At 40.6% G+C, this 27,205-nt stretch overlaps 1 protein-coding gene across 4 annotated transcripts in view; it reads right to left on the reverse strand.

Annotated features, from left to right (window-relative positions):
- Positions 1-27,045, reverse strand: part of tfec (transcription factor EC) — a 46,166-nt gene extending 19,121 nt beyond the window's left edge. For 2 of the 4 annotated variants that reach the window (XM_028044468.1, XM_028044465.1), the window contains exons 1-2: positions 26,823-27,045; positions 18,443-18,635 (exon numbers count right to left, since the gene is read on the reverse strand). In XM_028044468.1, coding sequence (XP_027900269.1) covers positions 18,443-18,613 — 171 coding nt within the window. In that variant the 5' untranslated portion in view covers positions 18,614-18,635; positions 26,823-27,045. The remainder of the gene's footprint in view (positions 1-18,442; positions 18,636-26,822) is intronic. The other 2 variants (XM_028044471.1, XM_028044466.1) reach the window with 2 other exon arrangements.
- Between the last annotated feature and the right edge of the window lie 160 nt (positions 27,046-27,205).

A 27,205-nucleotide genomic window follows, 5' to 3' on the forward strand; every position in this document is an offset into this window, starting at 1 on the left:
AAGATGTCAAAGGTAGTGATCAGCACCAAAAACGATAATAAACATGAATTAGAGACTTTCCAAAAAAATTCACAGTAGCCAAGGCCCTGACTACAGTATTATAGACGTATATTTTTAAAATGATTTGTACCTCTGTTAAAGAAAATGCAACCAGTCAAACTACATTTAAAAAACTGCAAGAAAAATGCTACAATACTCACTTCTGGAGTGGGAAGCAAAAGCATAAAATGCAAACAAAACTCACAAAACTATCTTTGACACAGCATTTTCAGTGTTTGAACAAAGAGATGACCCCTGGAGAGAAGTTATATGTGTATGAACATACTGACAACACTCACCGACCACTTATGCAACTTGGTAATCTTGAGTTGGCCTTAGAATTGGGTGAATTCTTGTTGGCATACATTCATATTCATATATTCATATTTTATACTGTATTTTATTTTATTCTGGAGTAACCTCACAACATTGGAACCTCAAAACATTGTATTGAGCCGTATGCAACGAAATTTCATTCTGTATACACCCTGTGCATGCAAAATGACAATAAAGTCAGTCTAAGTCTAAGTCAACATTGTGTCATAAACATTCCTCAGTGATACAGTCCACATTAGCATGATATTATCACAAAACTGCTTGAAATATGTTGGGGTTGGGTAGGAGTGGGGGGTGCATCAGCGATACAAATCTTTTCTCCCACTACATCTCAAAACTGCTTGAATTGAAATCTGGTGATTGAGAAGGAAGTACGTATGTTGAGTACGTTGAACTCAATGTCATGCTCAAGAAACTCGCTTCCAACAAGTTGAGTTTTTGTGTCATGGTGCATTCTTCTGTTTGTAGTAACCGTCGGGAGATCGGCTCAAAGAAACAGGTGGTAATGGTCTGCGACAATACACAGGTTGGTAGAGAAGGACCCCCTCATGCCATTACATCACCAAAACATGCCTGGACCACTGACAGAGGTCAGGGTGGATCTGTGCTTTCATGCTTATGCCCAATTCTCTTCTGAAGCCACATCACAGCATTATCATACAGAAAACTGCTCGCTTGATATTTTCTCTGTTTTAATTTTCTGTAAATCTAAGAAATGGTTGATCTTCTTGGACTGTGAAAGTCAGAGAAGAAAGTCCAAGAAGATCAGCGGTTTGTAAAAAAAAATTTAAAAAAACAAACAACAAAAAACTGACAAGCATATCTGACAGTCATGGTTACTCTCCTACCAAAATGACCATGAATGTCTGCTAAACAGAGCTCTTCACACTTTTTGAAGTCTAACATGGAACTGTACGGAAGAACGTACTGTCTCTGACCAGTATGAAGTGCTTCGGCCGCCCAGTTTTGCAGAGATCTGTTCAAAAGCTTTCGGTGGACATATGATGATTAGTAACCCCCTTTGCTCCCCCCCACCCTCCTACCCCAACCCTTCTCATTTTCTTTAACTTGATTGTTGGAAATTAAATAATGCAATAGCTGTTTAATAAGAACTAAGCAGAAAATTAAATCAACCCTGACCTTACCCGAGCTTATAATATATGGTTTGTGCTGAGGACAAAGATCTATTTGTCCGACTCGTCTGGCTATCTTTGTGCCCCTTCCATTTGAACGAGCGAGCCGCTGAGATGGAGGGGAGGAGTGCCGGGTGCTTCTCTTACCAGCATGTGAGGAAGAAGAACAAGAAAAGGGCAAAATGCAACCAGCAGCATCCAGCTCAGATCAGATACTTCACTGCATGTAAACCCAACTATATAGAAAGTTATGACCAAAGCTGGAGTAATGGTAACAGTCAAAAGTTTGGCCATGTACTAGCAGCCCATACTGAGACAGAATCTCTGGGTGTTTGGAATGTAAGTTATCAATTGTCTCAAAAAATACGAAAAGAAAAATAATTTATTAGGGAAAAACAGAAGCTCAAGATGTTTGAAAGGCAAATGCCTCTTTCTGCAACATCTTTCCCATCACACCTGATCTGATTTTCATGAATGTTCCTCAGAGGTAATGGACGCCTACACAGAGCATGCCAATATTCCCTCTTTTATTGTTTTTTAATGCCATCCATGCACCCATCCATTTTCTTCCTCTTATCCGGGGTCGGGTCGCGGGGACAGCTTATGAAGGGAGACCCAGACTTCCCTCTCCCCAGCCACTTGTTCCAGCTCTTCCGGGGGAATCCCAAGGCGTTCCCAGGCCAGCAGGGAAACATAGTCTCTTCAGCGTGTCCTGGATCTTCCCCGGGGCCTCCTCCCGGTGGGACGTGCCCGGAACACCTCACCAGCAAGGCATCCAGGGGACATCCTCACCAGATGCCCGAGCCACCTCAACTGGCTCCTCTCGATGTGAAGGAGCAGCGGCTCTACTCTGAGTCCCTCCCGGATTGCCAAGCTACTTACCCTATCTCTAAGGGAGAGCCCAGCCACCTTATTGAGAAAACCCATTTCGGCCGCTTGTATCCGCAATCTCGTTCTTTTGGTCATGACCCAAACCTCATGACCATAGATGAGGGCGGGAACGTAGATCGACCGGTAAATCGAGAGCTTTGCTTTTTTATATGCTCTTGTTTATTTTCCTGTTTCTATTTTATTATAATCATTTGATCATCATTGGTTTTGCCAGTTACCATTTCTTTATCGGGCTTCTTGCTAGTACTTCCTAAATTGAGTAATTAGCTGCGCCTGAGTTCAATTTGTTTCTTCCATAATTTAGCATCTGCCTGTTTCAAATGTGACAAAGGCCGTGAGTCCTTTCCTGTTCTCAAACTTCTGCATGCATTTAAACTATTTGCCAGCAGTCTAATGAAAATTAAACATCATTTGACCTGCCGTGTATTTGAGCTTCTTCTCTTGAGGTCACTCCAAAATGTCCTGGAGGAAGTCAAATGAAGTTGTTATTCTCACAGATCCCATCCCAAAATCTCCAAAATATGATTTTTTATTTATTTTTTACTATCACAAGCGAAAAATGTTTAGTCTTAGTCTACCTGTATGTCACATTTTCTGTGATGGAATATTTTTTTTTTGCTAATTTAGAAATTAAGCAAGTACGGAAATAGTCCATGATTGTACTTAAACCTTTGAAATGTTTAGAAAGTTAAACCTAGAATGTGAAACTGTTACTTTAGTGAATAAAATAATTGTGTTACTGTAAACATCCCCATCCATAAATTATGTCTAGTACAAAATATTGTAAACGGTTGTTCTCTGTCCTGTGTAAAAGTGTTTTTTTTCTCTTATTAATATCTCTTTAGTGTTACCCCAAGTCTGCCTTGGATTGGTTAATAAGTCCCTCATGACGACTCTTTCCCAAAAAGCACATGCTGTCAGGTAGAACTGAGACCAATCAGAAAACCCAACAAAACACCTTTTCCAGACTCAATCAGGCTCATTTGGATCCAGTTGTGACAAATGTTCTGGTCCAAATTGTACATTTGTCCATTGTTTCTGTGAAGGTCTCTTCCTCCAATCCCCTGTGATTTGTGCAGCATCACTTAGTAACTTTGCTATAAAAATCCGTGTAGTGTCCAGCTAATCAAAATACCTGCGTCAGAATTAAAAGCATTTCCTGATATACGTAGTTTAGCATAGCTAACTCATGGTGCAGAGTTAACTGTTACACATAAAATTTAAAAAAAGAAAATCTGGGGCTTTGAGAATTTCTTGTTTTCATATGAGCTGTGCTTGAGTTCATGCGTGGCGTTACATTGTGCTCTAATTGCTAGCATCTCATTTATCTGCTATATATGCATATAAGAGCACAGTCACGTAGTCAGATGAGCAACAAAACATCAGCAGGTCAAGTGATATTTCTGTAAAACCACAGATACATTCTGTGACCTGAACTACATTAATTGTCCACTCCAGACACAATAGGGCGTCAGATTCCCCTGACATGCTCGTCAGTATGAAATTCTTCTCAAACATTTCAATAGGATTACTTAACAAAGGAAGCATAAAATTAACAGCGATCATCCAGAGGTCCTGCCTGTGCAATGCCGAGAGCGAGAAACACACACTGAAGCATTTAACTCCATGAATGCTGCGAACTCTACGGATGACCAAAGGAAACACACGTCTGCAAAATATTTAAGTCATAAACCAAAACTTTAAGTAAAATCCATGGTTTGCAAGAAAGTATACTTTAGCAAAAATAAAAAATAGAAAACCTCTCCTTAATTCATCTGAACGGCATTTTTTAATATAAAAAAAAATTTCATTTTAATTCCCTTCTGCAAAGATTTTAAATATAGTAACCAAGATGGCAACATAGCCTCATTGATACCTTAGCCACCACTTGCTGTGTGTCATAATGTATAAGGATATTGAAACTACACAATTTTCCCCATAGAAAATAGTTTGAATGCACTCTCCCCTTTAAAATATCTTTTGAATTGTTTGTGGAAGGTTTTTCACTTTGTTCCTAGAAATGTCTTCTTTCACATGAAAGCAAAGAAAGCATGCAGAAACGCGGTAGGAACTATGCCACGCCTGTAGTCGGAGCTGCAACTTTGCAAAGAAAATGCATGGGGAGATTTTCAGCACCTACGACACCACTTTTGTGGAAAATCAAAAGGCCAAAGCAGGTAAAATAATATTAATAAAAACCCCACTAAATCTTTGTGTATTCGCATCATGCTCTCTACAGAATAATCATCTCCATGCACGATTTTGCTCTCGCTATTGCCCTTTTTGAAGTCTGTTTTGCATAACTTACTGATCTATAAGCTTAAACACCTTTCTGTGAAGTTTCCACAATGACAGAACTCAGTGAAAAACGGAAAGTGACCATGAAATATGATTAATAAATAATTTATGAACTCCTGATCACTTTTATGCCACTGTACCCACAGAGAGGCAGTACATAATGCGCCCATGGAAAGTTACTTTCTATGGGCATCAGATAAATTCCGAATGTTTACAATCTTGATGAAACTTTATTTGGTTAAACATGTTCCATGCAGATGCACAGTAACCTGCAGAAGTTTTCACACCCTTTTAACTTGTCCGCATTTTCTCAGTTCACAGCCATGAACTTCTATAGTTATAGGGATTCTGTGTGATAGACCAACACAAAGCACCATGTAATTGTGAAGTTTAAGTAAAATGTGTATGTGTTATTTGAATTTATTTTCAATTAAACATCAAATAAATTGTGCATTTTGATTCACCCATGTTTTAAATAAATCATTTTAAAGGTATGTCATCAGTTTTACACATATAGAAACGAGCATTTTTGCCTGTTTTTTTTTTTCCAAACATAGCACAAACTCGGCAAGGTTTTAAATTCCTGCCAAAACTTCTTAAAGATTCAGATCTTGACTTATATTTCTATTACAATATAGAAATAAGCCACTCCATGTAGCTCTGGCTGTGTGTTCAAGGTTGTCGTCATGCTGCAGTTCTCAGTGTTTTACAGCCTTCAGCAGGTTTTCTTCAACATCTTTTCATACATGATGAAGAAAAAATATCCCCACAGCCTGTTGCTGCCACTACCATGTTCCTCTATCAGACTGTAAATTGTTTGCATGTTCAGGTTTGGTCTCTTCAAAAGAAACTGACAGATTTTCCACCTAAGCCATGAATTACTGCAACTCCTGTAAAGTCAATTTTCTTTTTAACACTTCTGTCCTAATATCTTTGGCAAACAGTATGATGGGTAGATATACCAGCAGCAGCAGCATGTTTTCTCTACAATAGGGGAGAAATAAGTAAGAATGTAGAAAATGGGTGGCACAACAGGCCACATCTGGTTCCAAACATATGAAACAATCATAGTAAAGGTTTTACAACTTCACACCGAGCATAATAATAAATCAGGTGAAAAACTTTAAAAATCATATATGTAATTGTCCTTTCGCTTCAAAAGTTATTCACCAGTCTGCATTTGTTTATCACACAAGATCCCAACAAAAGACACTAACATTTGTCGTTGACAAAACGTGAAACGTTTCCATTGGTGCATTGTAGCAAGGCTCAGAAATCTAAATAGTCATGAGAATTTACTTTGGATGTAACTTGAGATCAGTACACAGATCTTTCCTAAACTTAGAAGCAGGACTTGCACAACTACTACAGCAGATATTCAGTTTTCCTGGTTAATTTACTTCTCCCTCTATCTCACTTCCTTCCAACTCATTCCCTCTCTTCCTGTTCGTCTCTTGTCATGCGCATGGCGTCCCTCTTATGAAAATGCTCCGTTGCTAAGCCACCTGTCCAAGCTAATGCTAATGACAGACGACACCCTCGCAATCCCGAGGCCAAAAATGTTCCATCAATAGTATTTAAAAAGAAATGCTTCAGCTGAAGTGGTTCTCACAGGTATGGGAAATGTTTGGTGCAGAAATTAGAGAATTAATAATACAGAGAAGACTGCGGTGGAGTCAGCAAAGAGGATGTGGCTGAAATGCTTCGACGTGTAATAAGATGAAATGTCTGTTCTGCCAGAATCACGTGTTGTGGGCAGACAGAGTTACAGTGATTGAGTTAGCTCTCTCCGCTTTTTCTGCACTCTTTCATGTTTTATCTCATTGTGTGAGTGGGCGTATTTTTGCTCTGGTTCTCAAACAGATCAAGACATTTTTATTTTTTTTTTTAAATTACACTTGTGACATGGACTTAATGAACAATGAATAACTCGTAGTTAACCACTAAATGTATCGCTTCCCACAGGTTCTTCCAAATCTCAAAACAAGCAATGCGATTTGTTTCATTTTTGATTCATGCCAGTAATTGTAAAATTCATGAATAAAGTATTAAAGAAAAGGATTAAAGTGAATCAAATTTACATTTTTCAGCCACTAATATCTTCTTCTTTTTTTTTTTTTGCAACATATAATCAAGTTATTAAGCTTCCTTCAGCATTATCTAATGCAAGGTCGCCCTTATGCCATAAACAACCAAATGGTCACAGCAATACCAGCAAGACAATTGTTTGCAAATTTGATTAAGAAGCAACAGAAATGTTGAGCGATAATCCATGATATCGATTCAATTTTGTTTTGCACGGCTCATGATTTTAACACGGCGATCCTGGTTTGATGATCGCCACAGATGCACCAATCTGTCGCGGTACGTCGCCGCGTCATCATTTGACCATCTGATTGTTCTGCAGTAAATTCAGAGGACAGGCGAGTCAAGAGACCGACTGCTTTTCACTCCGACAGTCGCAGGTAAAGGTGTGCGGCGCTTCCACTCACCTGTCCGTACCAGGTATACTCCAGCATCGTGACGACGGCCACAGCGCTCGCTCGACCGGCGAACTCGCGAAAAGGTGCCGCGCACTTCTCGGCTCTCGTGGGGCAGACAAAAAAATTGGGAAAGAAGGAAAAACAAAATCACGGCCCGTTGCTCTCCTCACAGCGCAGTTGCACAACTGTTAGTTTTCCCCGGGTGGAATCGCTGCTGTCAGGGCTTTTGGATTTTGGGTAGGGGGGGCCGAGCCGGCAAAAGATACGCTATTTCACACACATTTTGTACACATGGGCTGGCACCCTTTGCTCACACACACCTCTGACTCTCCTGTTGAATTTTGGCACTCCCAGGGGCTTACGACCTGTTGATAATGAACCTGAACCCATTATTTTGAGTCAATGAATTGAAAGAAATAGGGCAAGGAATGAAAGCCACAGGGCCAATTAACAGCATTCTTTGATGTATTACCCTTGCTCACCACTCAGGCAGACTGCTCTGCGCCTTTTGTCTTTATCCCCTCTGTTATTCATTAATTATTCTGAGCAGGGTCAGAGTTCGTGTGGATAATTGTGCAGAGCGTCTCTCTTTGAGGATGGCAAAAGATTCGCCCAAATGCTGACACTCCCCCCAACTGTGCCCAGCCACCTTGAATTATGCCAATTATTCCAATTCTTTGATTTTTTTTCTCTTACCCTCCTCCTTCTCTCTGTTATATGATTGCATTCTTCTTTTCCACCTCCTTCCTGTCCTTTCAGCTCAGCGTACAGCTCAGTTTCTAGCGCACACTCACAAATATGTTATTGTATTTGTGTGTCCTAGCTTTTCAGGTGGCGAGTCAAGGTCTTGTCAGGTTGATCTCCAGCTGTTTATTACATTATTATTGGTTGTTCTTTCAAGTTTTTAGGCTTTTCAGCCATTTTATTTCTCCAGTTTGACTTGGGGGAAATTCACTTGTCGTCTTTAGGATTTGGCAGAGAAAGGGAACTTGCTGATTTTTCCCAAAATATCAACTCGTCCCTTTAACAAAAGGAGGCTTTCTTCTTCTCCCTGGATATTAATTGGTTGATATGATTCACTCAGGCCTTTTCATAGGTCCGCTGATAAGAGCAGTAGTGAAAATGAGCCCTGATGAAGACAAACCAAAGGGATGGCTTGCAACAAGTGGTGATTTTTCTAACCAAAATCACGTGTGTTGTGTGCAGATAAAGTTACCGTGATTGAGTTAAGGGAGCTTGATCTGATCTTTCTTGATTTTACAAATTCTGCATGTGAGCAGAGTAATTTCACCAGGATTCTTATGGCATAATTTTTCCTTTAGAGGTGAATTATGTTACAAAAACAACAAAAAAAGTCAGAAGAGACAAAAGAATGTAAGAAGTTTAGAAATAAGTAATACACCATTATTTAGCTTCTGATTCAGATGAACTTTGAGTTCATATGTTTTGTTTCCTTTTGGGATTCAAATACAAAACATGTTTGGAACTAGATACAAATTATTGTATTCACAAGCAAAATGTTTCATTTTGACAAAGTCTGAATACACAGTAATTATATGTCTAACACGTGTCTCTCAGTATAGTAGGACAACCTGGTTGACACGCTGACAGTGCAATAAAATAAAATTGTATTTGTAAAGTTTCGAAATTGTCACTTGAACAATGAAATTACTTCATTTTGTCTAATATTAAAGCTAAACGTGAAGCCCTAAATTGAGAAAGATATTAGAGCTGTCTTGCATAAAAACAATTAATTCTAACATAGTGCTACTAGTTAAAGTACGGCATCCTTTTTAATTGCCAAGTCCTAGGTCCTCGTGATTCTTTATCGCCTGCTTTTGTTCTTCAAGAAATGCCGACAACTGAAAGCCCGTGCCAGCCTTGTGTCTCCAGTCTCTTTGGATGTGCTTTCTTCAAAGGGAGTCCCACGCAGCACCTCTGGCTACGGTCAACCCTGAAAGGAAAGATCCTCGGGCCATTTCTCTGTTGCAGACACCATTGCCTAAACAAGGTGTCCTCTTCTGACCTTCTTAATTTGTTGCGTGTGAAGTTTCGCCTATCACGGTTCCTCATCTTGGCTTTTAATGGGGACCGAGGGGAGTTAGGGGCCTGGGGGGGCGTTAACAAAACAGAAGCAAACAAGTCAAAGAAATTGAACGAACTGATAAGCTTTATAAATCCTAAGGAGCGATTTGGCTCGGGGACTTTTCAATGTTGATCATATCTTTGCTTTCTTGATGGGATGTTTTTTGCTTGATTTAAAGTCAGTATGGCAGAGATGAAACTGAAAGTGTCAGTTTAGTGTTCTTGTTTGTCCCATAATAAGTAAGAGGAAGTTTCTTTTAACTAAATTGTGTGCCATTGTTTTGAATATTTCTTTGTTTCCTGTCTTTAAATAACCAAAAAACTAAAAATAAATGTTTAAATAAATAAATCTGTATCTAATCTTTAAAAATAATTACTTTTCAGTGTTTTAGGGAAACGTAGAGCTGATTTTTTTGCTTTTTCATGGTTTTCATGTATTCTTTACTTTAAAACAGATTAAGTGATGGTTACTTGTCAGCAGGTAGTTAGATCCCATAAAAACATATTGCTTGTGGTTTTTTGTTGTTTTGTTTTTTTCAACTTGTCAGTGTATTGTAACAAAAATCAAAAGCAACAGTTTTTGCTCACACAAAAAAAAGTAAATTATTCAGTAAATAAAGTGAATAGTTTAGTTACAAAATAAAGTATTGTTATATTAATAGCCTTGTTAGCTGGCTAAGAAAATATCTTCATTCACAAAAACTAATTTAATGAGTGATGTGGACTGTTATGGAGTGGAAACCAAAGACTCAATAGTTACTGGTAATGCATTAATGAACTGCAATATTGAAAGAAGTTAGTCCTGCGGACAAATTAAGGTCAGTTTCGGTATCAAATTTTGAACCACGTAAAGATTTTTTGTTTCCTGTTGCAATTTAACAAGGCTTTTTATTTCCCCTTAGAGTTCTTTACACATTTCATCTTAAAAATAGTTAATGCAGGGAACATGGAAAAAGCACAAAAGTACCCCTGAAATACTGTTTTTGATGATAATAGTAATGTTTGCGATCGTGGTTAAGTTTTAAGTTCACCTTCCCTGACTCCTGCAGCAGTTCCTCTCCATTTCTCTTAAACATGTGTCCCGAACACAGCAGGACACATGTGACAGTACAAACATTTAGCCCAGTCCTCTTTACTAGCTCCCTGATGCACACTGCCTGTAGTAATTTTACTACTCTCCACACATAGTACCTCTTTTGCCCCCTTTTGAATCCTATTAGTGCATGAACTTGGTTTAACTGAAAAAGACTGTCGACTTCACTCAATTGGGTCTAATAGGATTAGGCTGCTGGTATGGGCCTGCAGGTTTAAATAGGAATGGAATTTTGGCAGACATCGGCTCAATCCATTGCATTAATCTTATAAAGGTTACAGAGTATGTGCTGGCCCAAAGTTGACTGGATGAAGGGCTGTTTTAAGTGAATTTGCTTCAGTCAAGGCCCTGTCCACTTTGCCAGAGACTTCTTGCTAAATAAAACATTTTTTGCATCTGTCACCTGCATGCACACAGCATAACCCTTTATGAAGCTAAAATCAATTATGAAATCATTTTTAAATATTATCTTTATATTCTATGCACATCTACAAAACAGAGGCTGTAACTTATTTGTGTCATACTTTATCATTAATACGAGATATGAAATGTATAAAACTCTGCTTGTCTCACCAACAACAAAAAATTCAAAGAAAAAGTAAAAGGCTTTATATTTTCCAAAATTGACAGTAGAATAACTTTCTTGACACTGTATAGCAGCATGAAAAGTCTTTGACCTTTCCAACACATTTGTCAAGTTTCAAAATACTTTTGTAGGTGTCTCCATTTTTTTCTGCTTTCAGGTTTGCATGGATTCACCGAATTTCAAATTTTGAAAATCTGCTCTGTGAAACGCATTTTATAAATCTCCAACAAAACTACTTCAGATATTATTTATTTCATTCTTTCAAAAAAACAAAAAAAACAAACATACACTCAATCAGCAAAATTTTCAACAAAAAAAGCTAATATTCCTATTTTGAGCACGGGTGGCAGTAACATCAGCATTAATAATATACTAAACAGGCAAATAAAGAACAACCCTGATATAGCAAAACTAATGTCACTTGATGTATTAGATATCGATGGGTATTTCTATTCTATTATAATTAGACTATTCTATTCTATTTGATTCTTCTATGTATCTTTGTCTAATGTTCCTGCTTTATGCTTCTGTTGCTCTTCTTCTATCTTCATTCTGTTGATCTCATGTTAAAATTCAGTCAAGTCTACTTCCTGTCTAAGTTTGGGTCCTTCACAACTACAAACCGTGACAACAGCTAGTAAGAGATGAGTAGCATGTCTGGTAAGCAACCAACTATTGGCTTGGTACCTTAGCAGAGAGCCTGACTAATCAACCATCTTCTATTACCTTGTTATACTTGTATTATTCTATAAAGAGCAGAAAAATTCTATGAGAATCTCATACCAGCCCAAGCACATTTGTAACATATATATACATATTTATATTTATTATTAACGTTGGCATCAGAAACACATTATTCAATATTTTAAAATTTGCTGCCCAAGTAATGAAGTACGGGAGTTATAGTTGATAGCTTTTCTTGTCTAATCACCGTTCTTCCCAGAGGTGTCCCACCCTTTCCCATACCAGCACTTCATAATGTCTTACCCGGAGGTCTCTTCATGTCTCTGTGAATAGCTTTCTTGGTGGGCTTGAATTCCCTCAAACCTCACAACCCCCACCCCACCCCAATTGTGCCACCTCGAAGGATTATGATATGTTTTAGCCAGAAATAGTCTAAGTTCTGGTCCTGATCTCTTGATCTGAGCTGTAGCAGGAACAATTGGTTTAGGTAGAGGACAGGGGTATGCTGGACAGGTGTTGGTGGTGGGCGTGTGTGGGTGTGTGTGTGTGTGTGTGCGCGCATGAGTGTGTAGTCAGCCAGGAGAAATGTCTAACACTTAAAACTTGAATGTGAGGTATTTAGGGGGGTTATTTTGTGTAATCCTATTAGTGACTTCGATAACATGAGATTATCAGATTGTGTTGGTGCAAGAACTTTGAGGGTAAATAAAAAAGTGAGCACCTTCATTTTGTTTTCCATACAAATATTACATTTTATTATAAAATTTGAAGTCAATAATGGTGTGTTTTTTTTTGTTTTTTTTTAAGGTTTACTTGATTTGATCAAATCTTTTTATTACCTGATTTTCCAAGTTTTATAGCACAAAAATATCACACAAATATCTGAGGTCTATGTTTGTTATGGAGTATGAAATTGAATTTAGTTCATTAGTGAGTTTGAAATGCTACCAAAAAAAATAGAAGAAAACAAAGTTTCCTTTTGCTGTGTTAATGACTTCTGCATGCCGGAAAGTTAAAGTACATTACCTGAGTGTAATTGTTACATATGGGTGACAAAGGACTAACAGTGAAGCTAGCACTTGTTCTTTATATGAGGATTATCACAGGTCATGTAGAAAACAGTATTATAAAAGTGATGCCTCATTTGATTAGCTAATCTGATTAACTAATGTTAGCAAAGCTGCAGAAAGAGGCCAAAGGGGGTCAAATGCAGCTGCTGTTTCTCTTTTAGTTAACACAGATGTGATTAGGTAATTCATAATTTTAAAAAAATCACATTTTTGAAACAGTCTTTGGTGCAGTCTCCACTTTGTGATGGCGACTGATCCTTTGTGATTGTTCACAGGATCATTGATTTACATATGTGTGCTCCAAACCACATGTGTCAAACTCAGGGCCCTTGGGCCAAATGTGGCCCTATGGCGTTTTCTGTGGCTCTCTAGACTCCAGATTAGATTAATAATTCCCTCCAGTTTTTCAACAAATCTGAAAAACTCACTTTGTTAAAAATTCACAGATTCCCACATTTTTTTCAGATGTTTCCTCAAAATTGACCAAAAACTTTGGATTTAAGTGACTGCTGCCTCAGCTTTACTTGATGTCAAGTCTATGACCAATATGGCCATCAGTAAAAAGTCACGTTTAGGGCGTGCTGTGGTGACATAGGTGATAGCGCGACCCACGTTTGGAGGCCTTGATTCCTCGACGCGGCCATCGCAGGTTCGATTCCCGGACCCGGCGATATTTGCCGCATGTCTTCCCCCCTTTCCTGTCAGCCTACTTTCATATAAGGGACACTAGAGCCCACAAAAGACCCCCTGGAGGGGAAACAAACAAAAAAAGAAGTCATGTTTAATATCATACGATAGCACAAATATAATAAAATTCCTTACAAATGTTTCTAAATTAACAGCACAAAATCTGTGACTTTGATTGCAAAAGAAGAAAAAACACACAAAAAAATCACAAAATCCTAGATGGACTGATCAATGTGAAAAGAAGTAAGTGTTCATTTAAAGAAACACTTGCTGAACACTGAAACAAACGGCTATTTATTGATACCTTAACGGTTGAATTGGTTTTATCAATACATTCTGGCACAACTAGCCATTTAAAAACATTCTGATTTTATGGCCCAAAATGAAACTGAGTTTGACGCCCCTGCTCTAAACTGTCACTTGTTAGCCAGCATGAGATATGGTTATGGTTTAATAGTAATTAGCCAACTGAGGTCTATGTTTTACATGCATACATTTAAGAATCCTTAAAAAGTATGTTTATTTTACAAATTACACCTTGTGAATCTGTAACGAGGCCTGTCAGGTTAACAAATTTTCCTGGACAATAATAAATTGTCTCAGAAATTGTTGCGATAAACGATAATATTGCTGTTTCGAGACCATTTTTAAGCAATATGATGGTAATGACATAATGCAAGAACACATTATCAATCAATATATTTTAAATACTAATGAGCATCTAACATTTAACACTGGAACTGGAAGACACTTTAAATATCCCAAATAAACAAACAAAAACAACAGAAAAAAAAACAAAAAATTAATTATGAAGTCTCTGTAAACTAAATTGTCCTTCCAAAAAGAGACCAAAATGCCAGACTGAAGAATTTTGTCATCCAGTTTTTGGTAGAAAAGGAAAACGATAAATTATGCAAATAGAAATGATAAACGCTATAATTTATCATGTAATTAATTGATTTATTGTTTATTGTGACAGGCCTATGTCTAACCAATTCCCAGGAAACCTTCCTTCACAATCCTAATGATGATTGTGCTTGAATGCAACAGTCTGTGAAGAGCTAACTTAGTTGGCAGTGACCTTTTGTGGGTCAACTCTCGGTCACTCAGATGAAGACGAGTCTTGTAACTGGAAAAAAAAGTGGTTTTGATTCCAGCTTCATCCTCTGCTACATGTCGGTGTGCGCTTGCTGGGGTCTTAAGCAAGCGCTGAAGTTCATTATTTTAGCCAATGAACTTGCACAAAAACTACAAGACCAAAATGGCCTAACAGTAACATTCTGCACTAGCTAGAATTAAATCTGCACATATAAACCTGGACCTAAACATTTTACAATGATTTCAGAGTCTTTCAAACATAGTTTGATCTTTGAAACTTCTAGTCCATTAGGTTGTGCAAAATTTCTTTACGATTTTGAGTTCACCGTCTTGTATCGTGATGGATGTGTAATTTTACACCTCTGCATTAATCTGCAGTGCAAACTCACATTCCAGAGGAAACCATGAGGGAGCTAATTCCAGATATTCTTCTGGTTTTTAAAACAAACACTGTGGAATTTGATAGATCCCATGAAGTATTTTGCTGAAGATTGAGCACTATTGCAGGTTTTCCACATATATCCCAAAAACTGCAATTCTTTCATCTTAAATTCATGTTTTGCCATCTCTAGAAAGCACACCTGATACTTGTAGGTTTTTTTTCTGTCGTTTGAAAGATCTTATAGTCTTTGTTGAGATTAGGATCGCAACAAAGCCGACATGCCATGACCTAAACCTTTATGAAAGAGCAGAATTTACCAGAAAAGGCTTAATCAGATTGTCTCACATTGTACATTGTTGCATCATACCTTGTAATTTTCTGCCTACTTTGTTTTACCTCCTGTCTGTCTGCTCCCTGAAACAACCTTTCTACTCTGCTTTGTTGTGCAACTGATCTAAAGGGTTTCAGACAGGTCATGATCAAAGAATAACTTTTTGCAGTGGATTTTTGTCTGTGGAACTTTGCTGAGCTTTAGCATTCACAAAACACTAAATAAGTCCTTAAAGGTGTGGGAAAACTTAAAAGAAAAAAAAAATCTACAATCTAAAATGTTTTGCTTTGTTGTTGTAATTGCTTAGGATGTTTTGGTCATGCACCAGTATTGTCACACAGGATTTTTGTCTGTTTATGCCTTGATGTAGGCGCTGTGTTTAGCAGGTTAATAGAAGCCAGCTTAGGCACTCAGCCAAGCCTAATGGGTGGTCCATGTCAACCATGTCTAGTGAGGCCTGCCAGTATCCACATTGCCCTAATACCCTTCTGTAGTCAAAATTAGCCATTCTTGTGTATTCTTCTATTCCTTTCCCTTTTTTATAACTTCAATTGGTAACTCTTGACTGTTTGTTTTTCCACAGTTTTGTCACCGCATAATTCCAATCTTACATTATTTTGGCCTTGCTGTAGTCCAACTTTTACATTTTGTTTCAACAATAGCTGCTAATGAAAAAGAGTTTCTGGTGATGACTTGTCGACTTTAAACGGTGTGTTTGGCCATACATATAAAATGAGCACTTAGAGGTTAAATCTGACAATGTAGTATTTTATTTGTATAACCCCCTAAGTCTAACCACCAGTAATGGGTGTGACTGTGGCTGCGATCCATGGAATCACAATGTTGAACCTTATGAAGCACAAGACATTATGATGCTTGAAAAACCAAACTAAATCTAGGAGACCTCTTACTTACTGGAGTTACATAGCCATCTTCCCATGCAGTAAAAATAAGTTCAAAACGTTGATTTTCAAATTGCAAATGAGGGATTAGACCCAACTGGTCTAATGGTCCGACCTTTTTTTGGGCATGACATTGACTGAAACAACAAAGGTGCACATTTGTCAAAGGTTGAAGCACCACCTTATGATGTTCAACAAACGTAATCTTTCTGTCAACTAATGCAGGCATTAATAACTCCAGAATTTGTATCTCTTTTCTTTATGCCGTCAATCATGGAAGTTGGTCACCTTCACGAAATTGTCCCGGTGATGAAATTAAACCAACATAGGCCTTGCAGTCCAATAAACCCAAGAACCATGAAATCAATTCAACTCCTCTTCCCATAAGGCAGGGGGGTAGCTTGCTCCTTCAGGCTAATGTCAAATCACAAAAACACCCACAAAAGTTTGTGCATGCCCACAAACAGACACCAAAGCAACGTTGACGCATGAAAGGCCTCCTACTGAAGTGGAAAACATAGTGCAACAATGCTTTGAAGTCCACCAGTTATCCATCTAAGATAGGGATGTTTTCTGTTTCTCCTCTTCTAAAAGTCTGATTCATATGCCCCTCCTGGAAATTCCCACCCTACAGACTGGAGACGGCTAATGCCAGTCTGGGAGCTATTTGGCAATCCCATTGTATCGCAAACATCAGAAAATCAGTCTTACTTTTGCATCAAAGCACACCAGAAAACATGTTATGGTATTTCTTTGTCTTTTTTTAAAATCCTGCGTAAAGCCTGTAATCTCTGTGCAATACAAACATACATAAGAAATGCACACATAAAGTATGCAAGCCAGCTATAATTAAAATTTGGCAAAAATTGCTTATTTAGAAAGAAAAGTTGATGCTTTTTAGCTGCAACAGTCCCATTTTTTTTTTTAGATCCAGAAGAGGTTGTGATGAATAGTCAACATTGTGATGCTTTTATTGATATGCAGCAGGCAGGAGGAGGTTCGCTAGAGGTGTCCCTCTGTGTTTATGGCCTACTTGGGTTTTATATTTATTCCTTATGCTAAAGATGCTTAATTACTCTTGTGAAACCTCTTTTTTAAACCTTACAATTCAGTAATTATACACCTGTGGTGATAACTTGCATAATAAGGGCTGTGTGCATTTTTCAAAGTCTAAGTGGCAGGGGTCTACTTTAACAGAGGCCGCCCTTGTTTATACTGTTATGTCACCTCTAATGCAAAGGGACTGACGGAACCACAGGAAGGATAACGTTTCAAAATAGGCTTGTAGAAATAAATAACGTTGTGTATTAACTTTTAGAGTTTGATAAGATGGATTGCTGACTAATAAATAATACATACACATAACATAAAAAAGAGAATTTAAATTGGAAATGGTGCAAATGGAAATCTGTTGCATTTTTTTTCCCAGACCCCTCTATTGTGATACATCTAAATAAAATCCAGTTCAACCACAAATTTATGACTAAAAGACACAAATATGGTTTGGCAATTTTAATGCTCACTAATTGCAAGATGTGTTGAAATTGTCTTTTAAAATGACAAAACAGATAACTATGTTTTTAAAGATTGCTTTGCATGCTTTTTTTAAAATTCATATATATCTTTATATATCTCTAACCATTTTTGTCCTGCACATTTCCGTGAAGCACTGCTGCCTTTCTATCATCTGGGATAGACATAAAAAAAGAGAATTTTTTTATCTGCACAGCTTCCACTTTGAGAACGTTTTCTCAGGCCACCTAAATAATGGTTCATCCGGAGCATCTGAAACACCTTTGGTAGTTTTTAAATGCCAACAGCCATCAAAGTCACTCAGAGCCCCTTCCTTCTCCATTTCAATGCTCTGCTGGAACCATATTTAGATTCCTACACCAACCACATTGTTCCCATTTTGAGTCATTATTTGTGTCGACCAGCTACTGAACAGGTGTACCTAAAAACAGTCTGGAAATCGGGGAGTGCTGAATAAAATATTTATTTTTCAGAGGTTCTGACTGATCACTGTAAAGAGTGATCAGTTTTCATCCAGGAAGACTATTATGCACTGTTAAATACTAGCTATAACTAGTAAAAAATGCCACGAAACTTTGAGATAACATTTGAAGCACATGTCGCTACTGCAGTCATGTCTCACTTAAAGATAGGTCGTTTGGATGACTGGCATTGCTCTTGATTGGATATTGCTGCACGTTTACTCATTTTTTTTCAGAATAAAATCTTTGACTTTGTCAGTTCCTTCATATCAATGTTAGTGTTGGACCTGGTGTGGTTCCAATGTTGCTCAAGTGTTCTTCTTGTACCGTTTTCTGTTGTCACCACCTACCTTCCATGTGTTGCTGTACTGCCGCCAGTTAGGAGCTTGTGGTCCGGTGTGGACTCCGCTGGAGGAATATTGGAAGCCAGAACGATGGATGACGTCGCTGTGATAGATCTGACGGTCATCTCTCTCACTCATTACCCACTGACTGTCTGGGCCGGAGCAAGACTGAAACATTTCTGGCAGTGGAAAACTGGGTCTAAACATAAAGGGGAAATAACAGTTAGTCAGTGAATGAACTAATTATGTAATGAAATAGTTGTATTATGCTTATTAAATCATAGTCTGAAGTGGGTTATGGGCTGGAACATGGTGAATAACTAGTTTAGCAGACAGGAGCATGAGGGGAGATAAACCAATGGGAGTGGGTCTTTTTTTTTATTTTTGCATATATTTCTGTTAATCAGAATTGCTACTACAGTTGTAAATGTAAACAGTGAATCGCTTTTCAAGTGACATTAACCTTTCAAAGCACTTCATACTGGAGACACATTCACCCCATCACACCCACACACACATACAGTCTGTATTGGTGCGCTGAGGTGAAGATGTGAATGCAAGGACCTTTCCCCCCCAGGGGAACCTCGAGATTTAACAGGAGGTAGCTGGAATCAAACCCACAACTTTCAAAGCTGACGACTCTTCCCACTAGGCTACATGTACCTCCAGTTAGCTTAATTTTTGTTCCCTGTTCATTGTTTATTTTTTACTTTCTGATGAGAAGCTTGTCTTCCATGACATACTGAATTTTTACAAATATTTCTTGCGGTGTGTGTTTGTGAAATTGATTGAAGGGCCTTATTTGATTTAGAATTTGCTGTGTAAAATTTTACACATCTTTTCCTTAAGGCATTGGTGTTCAGAGTGCAGCCAATATCATTGTTTGCACACATATACTTGAACTACAGACGTGGATGTAAACTTAGTTTAAACTTGACTGAATACAAAGGGCTTTCGAATAAAGTTCAGAAACGGACAAAAAAAAACAAATATTTTCTGAACCAACAACATAGAAAATGTTAGGAACCATGACACATTTTACCATTGTAGCAAAAAGAAAATAATTCCCAAAAGAAAGAAAACAAGGCCTCTTTGCTTAAATTTTACCGATTTAAAGAATGATTTTGTGGCACAAAACGGTTTACACATGACATACATTCAAAAACATTAGAATTTCATTTCTGAAACCATGACAGATCATTTTCAAACTATTTTCACATTTTATAGAACAGACATCTTGAATAAATGAGCACATAGATATAAAAAAGGAATTGGAATAACTTGCTTACATACGTGTTTTCGTCCTTAAACTAATGTTTAATTTTTTTTTTGAGCAGTCCTTGGTAACATTTAGCCACTGTATCTTGCAAAATATTCCTATCCATCAGACTGCGAGGAAATCCTCTCTTCAGGTGAACTCACAGATGTTCCCTAATTTTATTCAGGTTATTTCTGTTTGACATTAACATCTGTTTGGTGGTCAGAAACATTTAGATTTAAAATAAAATTTTAGAGGGGAGGTTAACTGGAAATCAAAGCTGCAGTTCCCAAGAAGACATTAGAAACTGAGAAGCCATCTGAGGCAGATGGTCACAAGGGAAATGGAACAGAAAATGTATATCTTTACATCTATATATACATGAAATACATCATCTGAGAACAAATTAGCTGTCACTGCCGCTGGATTAGAATTCATCAAAATAGACCCAAGCGTTTGCAAAGCAAAGTTGAGGGAACGGCGGTAGAGAAAAGAGATCGTAGGGTGAGAAAGTAGAAGACTGCATGTGGTATAATCTCAGTGTGTCTACCTACTTTCCCCCTCTTCTTCTTGACGTGGGAGGTTAATTGGCATGACATATGGCTGTCCAAGCATGGTGCGAACGGGGTTTAATTGCCTTTATTCTTTCGCCAAGCTGGCAAAATACCTCGAACGCGGAATCTGTCCAGTGGTTCTGTGCACTGTGTAAAACTGCGTAGGTGGCGAACGTTACGTGAAAGCCGGCTCTTGTCAGTGCAGAGAAAGGGTTTTGTCCACCTAGCTGCATTCCGGCAGAAATTGTCATCTCTGAACAAGTCGCTCGTCTGTGCGGACTGAGCCTGAGCCATTGTCTGAGATTTGAGGGCTTCTCTGTTGGCCCATAAGGTTTCTTTCTGTGATGCCCCTCCTCCTCGGCTGCCCGACAAGTGTCGATTAAGATTAAATTGATGACTGCCAGTAAAATCGCTCGTTATTGCACAATTTTTTTTGTATGCGTGTGTGTTTTATTGTTTCCTAGCCAAATGAAGCGGCGTTACAATGGACCTCTTGGCTGTTGTTGATTAACACTTTCCGCGACTTGACTGTCAATTTGGATGGAGGGTTGGCTGGTGTGCAAATGCTGATTTACAAGACAACTTGGCTTCAAACCTTTTTGTGCAGAGGAATGGTCAAAGAACTTTTGTTTTTTCTGCCCCTACTTTGTGAAATGTTATAGGAGAATAGGTAGGTAAAATAGGTAGATTGAATGAAGATATTCAGCTCATATGCGCCCATCCTTACATGTTCATTACAAATAAACCATTTCCATTCTTCATGCTTTTAGTTTAGCAAATATTAAGAACCCCTCCATGGGCTGCCACCTTATCGTGGTGGAGGGGTTTGAGTGCCCCAATGATCCTAGGAGCTATGCTGTCTGGGGCTTCATGCCCCTGGTAGGGTCACCCAAGGCAGACAGGTCCTAGGTGAGGGACCAGACAAAGTGCAGCCCGAAGACCCCAATGATGAAGGAAAACCTTGGACTTGGTGTTCCCTCGCCCGGACGCGGGTCACCGGGGCCCCACTCTGGAGCCAGGCCTGGAGGGGGGGCACGATGGCGAGCGTCTGGTGGCCGGGCTTTTACCCATGGAGCCCGGCCGGGCTCAGCCCGAAGAGGAAACATGGGCCCCCCCTCCCATGGGCCCACCACCCGTGGGAGGGGCCAAAGGGGTCGGGTGCACTGTGTGATGGGTGGCGGCCAAGGGAGGGGACCCTGGCGGTCCGATCCTCGGTTGCAGAAACTGGCTCTTGGGACGTGGAATGTCACCTCTCTGGTGGGGAAGGAGCCGGAGCTAGTGCGTGAGGTCGAGAGGTTCCGGCTAGAAATAGTCGGTCTCACCTCGACGCATGGCTCTGGTTCTGGAACCAGTCTCCTTGAGAGGGGCTGGACATACTTCCACTCTGGAGTTGCCCAGGGAGAGAGACGTCGGGCAGGAGTGGGCATACTTGTTGCTCCCCATCTCGGCGCCTGTACGTTGGGGTTTACCCCGGTGAACGAGAGGGTAGGATCCCTCCGCCTACGGGTGGGGGGACGGGTTCTGACTGTCGTTTGTGCTTACGGGCCGAACGACAGTTCAGATTACCCACCCTTTTTGGAGTCCTTAGAGGGGGTACTGGAGAGTGCTCCTCCTGGGGACTCCCTTGTTCTGCTGGGGGACTTCAACGCTCACGTGGGCAACGACAGTGAGACCTGGAGGGGCGTGGTTGGGAGGAACGGCCCACCCGACCTGAACTCGAGCGGTGTTCTGTTGCTGGACTTCTGTGCTCGCCATGGATTGTCCATAACGAACACCATGTTCAAGCATAAGGGTGTCCATATGTGCACTTGGCACCAGGACACCCTAGGCCGCAGTTCGATGATCGACTTTGTCATCGTTTCATCGGATCTGCGGCCGTATGTCTTGGACACTCGGGTGAAGAGAGGTGCGGAGCTGTCCACTGACCACTACCTGGTGGTGAGTTGGCTCCGGTGGCGGGGGCGAAAGCCGGTCAGACCTGGCAGGCCCAAACGTGTTGTGAGGGTCTGCTGGGAACGTCTGGCGGAATCCCCTGTGAGACGGAGCTTTAACTCCCATCTCCGGCAAAACTTCGAACACGTCCCGGGGGAGGTGGGGGACATGGAGTCTGAGTGGACCGTGTTCCGTGCCTCCATTGTCGAGGCGGCCGATCGGAGCTGTGGCCGCAAGGTTGTCGGTGCCTGTCGCGGCGGCAACCCTCGAACCCGTTGGTGGACACCTTCGGTGAGGGATGCCGTCAGGCTGAAGAAGGAGTCCTATCGAGCCTTTTTGGCCTGTGGGACTCCGGAAGCAGCTGATGGGTACCGGCGGGCGAAGCGGCATGCGGCTCGGGCGGTTGCTGAGGCAAAAACTCGGGTGTGGGAGGAGTTTGGAGAGGCCATGGAGAAAGACTTCCGCACGGCTTCGAGGCGATTCTGGTCCACCATCCGGCGTCTCAGGGGGGGGAAGCGGTGCAGCACCAACACTGTTTATAGTGGGGATGGTGTGCTGCTGACCTCTACTCGGGACGTTGTGGGCCGGTGGGCAGAGTACTTCGAAGACCTCCTCAATCCCACCAACATGCCTTCCACTGAGGAAGCGGAGCCTGGGGACTCTGGGTTGGGCTCTCCAATCTCTGGGGGCGAGGTCGCCGAGGTGGTTAAAAAGCTCCGCGGTGGCAAGGCCCCGGGGGTGGATGAGATCCGCCCGGAGTTCCTTAAGGCTCTGGATGTTGTAGGGTTGTGTTGGTTGACGCGACTCTGCAATATCGCATGGACATCGGGGGCAGTTTCCCTGGATTGGCAGACTGGGGTGGTGGTCCCCCTGTTCAAAAAGAGGGACCGGAGGGTGTGCTCCAATTATAGAGGGGTCACACTCTTAAGCCTCCCTGGCAAGGTCTATTCAGGGGTCCTGGAGAGGAGGGTCCGTCGGATAGTCGAACCTCGGATTCAGGAAGAGCAGTGTGGTTTTCGTCCTGGTCGTGGAACACTGGACCAGCTCTACACCCTCAGCAGGGTCCTGGAGGGTGCATGGGAGTTCGCCCAACCAGTCTACATGTGTTTTGTGGACTTGGAGAAGGCGTTCGACCGTGTCCCTCGGGGAGCCCTGTGGGGGGTTCTCCGGGAGTATGGGGTACCGGGCCCTTTGATACGGGCTGTCAGGTCCCTGTATGACCGGTGTCAGAGTCTGGTCCGCATTGCCGGCAGTAAGTCGGGCTCGTTTCCGGTGAGAGTTGGACTCCGCCAGGGCTGCCCTTTGTCACCGATTCTGTTCATCACTTTCATGGACAGAATTTCTAGGCGCAGCCAAGGTGTTGAGGGGATCCGATTTGGTGGCCTCAGGATCTCATCTCTGCTTTTCGCAGACGATGTGGTCCTTTTGGCTTCATCAGATCGTGATCTGCAGCTCTCGCTGGATCGGTTCGCAGCCGAGTGTGAAGCGGCCGGGATGGGGATCAGTGCCTCCAAATCCGAGGCCATGGTCTTGAGCCGGAAAAGGGTAGAGTGCCTTCTCCGGGTCAGGGGGGGTGTCCTGCCCCAAGTGGAGGAGTTTAAGTATCTCGGGATCTTGTTCACGAATGGGGGAAGAAGGGAGCGGGAGATCGACAGGCGGATTGGCGCAGCGTCTGCTGTCAAGCGGGCGCTGTACCGGTCCGTCGTGGTGAAGAGAGAGCTGAGCCAAAAAGCGAAGCTCTCGATTTACCGGTCGATCTACGTTCCCACCCTCATCTATGGTCATGAGCTTTGGGTCATGACCGAAAGAACGAGATCGCGGATACAAGCGGCCGAAATGGGTTTTCTCCGTAGGGTGGCTGGGCTCTCCCTTAGAGATAGGGTGAGAAGCTCAGTCATCCGGGAGGGACTCAGAGTAGAGCCGCTGCTCCTTCACATCGAGAGGAGCCAGTTGAGGTGGCTTGGGCATCTGGTCAGGATGCCTCCTGGACGCCTCCCTGGTGAGGTGTTCCGGGCACGTCCCACCGGGAGGAGGCCCCGGGGAAGACCCAGGACACGCTGGAGGGACTATGTCTCTCGGCTGGCCTGGGAACGCCTCGGGATTCCCCCGGAGGAGCTGGAAGAAGTGGCTGGGGAGAGGGAAGTCTGGGCCTCCCTTCTGAAGCTGCTACCCCCGCGACCCGACCTCGGATAAGCGGAAGAAGATGGATGGATGGATGGATGGAGAATAATATGTCATATGCCACAGGAGCTGTAAAGATTTTACAACTTATAAAATGTTCTAAAAGTTGTAAAGAAAACATTTAATTTGCGCTTGGAATCAATAAAGTATTGTTGAATTGAATTTAAAAAACAGGGGTAGTAATAATTGTGAAATAGGGGGTTTTGTTAAAAACAGTCCATTTTGAATTATCACTTCATCTTTTTCTATTGCAGTAACAGTTTTCTTTACATACGTTATTTGATTTGCTCACCACTTCATCATTTTTCATTGCAAAAACCTTTTATCTGCATTACTTCTTGTTTGGTTTTTTTCCCCCCCAACTTATGAGTGAAAAGTTAAGTTGCAGATTAGACATCGACTGACTTAAGATTGTGTGTTGCGAACAAATAAATCAATGAGATCAAATTGAATAAAACATGCTCACATTTGTATATATCAATTTACAATATTTCACCAGTCATAACTGTTCAGTGCGATGTATACAGAGGCTGTAGTCCTTAATGTGAAAATCCTGGGTTCACTTCTGAGTTTGATAAATATAAACATTATTTAACATTACAAAATACCTTTTTTCAGTATAAGTAAATGTGTACCAAACAAAGGGAAGAAGAGATTTTCTTTATAAACTGCAATACATGCTCATTCTTTCTCCAACACTCCAAAGTGACATACATGTGCTGATTCACACGGAAGGAGTGTCTGAAAATTGCACAACTCTATAAGTGTCCAGTGCACTACCCTTAATGTCAAAGCAGTACTGGGTTTTGCAATCCGCCTGCGCTTTGCAGAACTTTGCGCCCCACGCTGAGCACCCACACCGTGCTGCACACTTCTCGGAAACTGCGCACCACACAACAACAAAGAGAAGTCCTCACATTTCAAAGGACGTTCCTGGTGCAAAAATGCATACTTTATACAAAACGCCTAGCGACTGAGTACAAGAATATTGTTTAGGACATATTTGTGCTTTCCGGGGCTAATTTACATTTTATTGGTTATCAAAATTCTGTTATGAGTCATCGTCCCATGAGTCCTCTTGTGTCCTCCATTGACTGCCAGATCAGTTGTCCACACGGATTTCCCCTCACATTGCTCAGATTCTGCACACGCACTGCTCCAAAATAAGATAAATAAATAAATAAAAAACTCCCCCGTGATGCAATTTTAGAGAAGTTCAAAATTTTTCTTAATATATTGTAAATAAAATCAGATGACTAAAGAAATAAGGAAGTTCCCTCATGAGGGAAGTTCTCCTGCTGTGTCATTCTGATCAAGTTGCACTCAGACAAACATAAGGCACAATCAGAAAGTTAAATGAGGACACCCAGGAAGCCCTGAGATGTCATGAGCAACATGTTTGAGAAAGGCAGTTGCATCACATTTTATGTGCAAAAAAATAAAATAAAATCTGTCACATGTAGGTCATAATTATTATAATTTAATAGACTTTCATGAACGCAGATATTCTATGGATGTAAACAATGATAATACAAAAAGATTTACTCTTCAATAAGATTACATAAAAAACATTAGATATATTAATTGACTCTTAATTCCATTTCACCGTGTGTACAACTCGACACTAACTAAGAATGTTTTCTCACTTCATTTATGCATATTTTGAAAATGATGCATTTAAAATCCATTTATGGTTATGCCAGCAAAAAGAGTGATGGTTTCCTTTCAAAATGATTTTAATGTTTAGGATGTGTTTTCTGGGGTACTTTGGAGCTGCAAGCAAAAATTGCCTGGGATGGGTAGGGGTCGGTTGTCAAGATATACCGAGAAGTTTTAAAACGTTACACTTTCAGAACTGCTAAACAAACTTTCCAACTCATCATTATTGCTGTTGTTTGTCCGACAAAACAGCCCAGACAATTTTGAAATATTTCCGATCATGATAAATACGTATGGAAGCCTGAAGAGAGCCACCTTTCATAAAATATGGTGATGCATTGTAAAATTTTAGCTGGCAAGCTAAAGTGTGTTAAGTAACCAAATGCAGGCTGGCTATCAGGCTGCTATTTAAGTTTGATCCCATTGTTAATCTGCCTGCATCCTGCAGGCTGTCTGGTCCATCACTACAACATCATTGGACAACAGCTGTAAAGTCACCACCACAGCCACACTAATAAGTTGATATCAGCTTGTTATACTTGTGTTACTCTACGAATAGCAGAAATGCAATATATCCTGCACAAAAAGCTCTTAGAAGCTACAACTATTACTGTCAGGTGTTTTAGGTTTTGGCTTAAAAATACCTCAACTATCAAAATAACAAAATGTTATGTTGTTTAAATTTTTTTTTTTTTTTTTTAAAAAAAGCTAAATTAGAGAATGTTATGTTTCAAAGTTTTCTTCAATCGTGCAAAACTGTGCTTTTAAATTTAAACGGAAAATTTTCATTTTCTCACTCTACCTGGAGTTTGTAGTCTGTGGAAAGCAGCTGCCCTTCGATGCGTTATCTTCTCTTCTGTTTCCACGTCCAGCTTCAAATGACCCAAATTTAAGTGCCTCCTATTGTTGTCTGAATCATTCTTGGAAGCATGAGCAAGTGAAAGATTTACACCAGAACTATGTTTCCTCTTTTTCTTCAGTGCCAACGAACGGGGTGCAAAGGGAAGCTTTTATGTCAGTACCCCTCATTCCCGAAGCACAAATTAGCACAGATTCTGGCAAATCATTCATCGTGTGGCGCAATAACCACCATTTTAGTCATAACTGAACAAGTTACTGTGAGAGAAAAATAATGTATTTCCAATCTTTCTGTTTGTTCTGACTTTACATTGTTAGTTTTACTTT

The sequence above is a fragment of the Xiphophorus couchianus genome, chromosome 17 (assembly GCF_001444195.1).
Source record: "Xiphophorus couchianus chromosome 17, X_couchianus-1.0, whole genome shotgun sequence".
Taxonomy (NCBI): domain Eukaryota; kingdom Metazoa; phylum Chordata; class Actinopteri; order Cyprinodontiformes; family Poeciliidae; genus Xiphophorus; species Xiphophorus couchianus.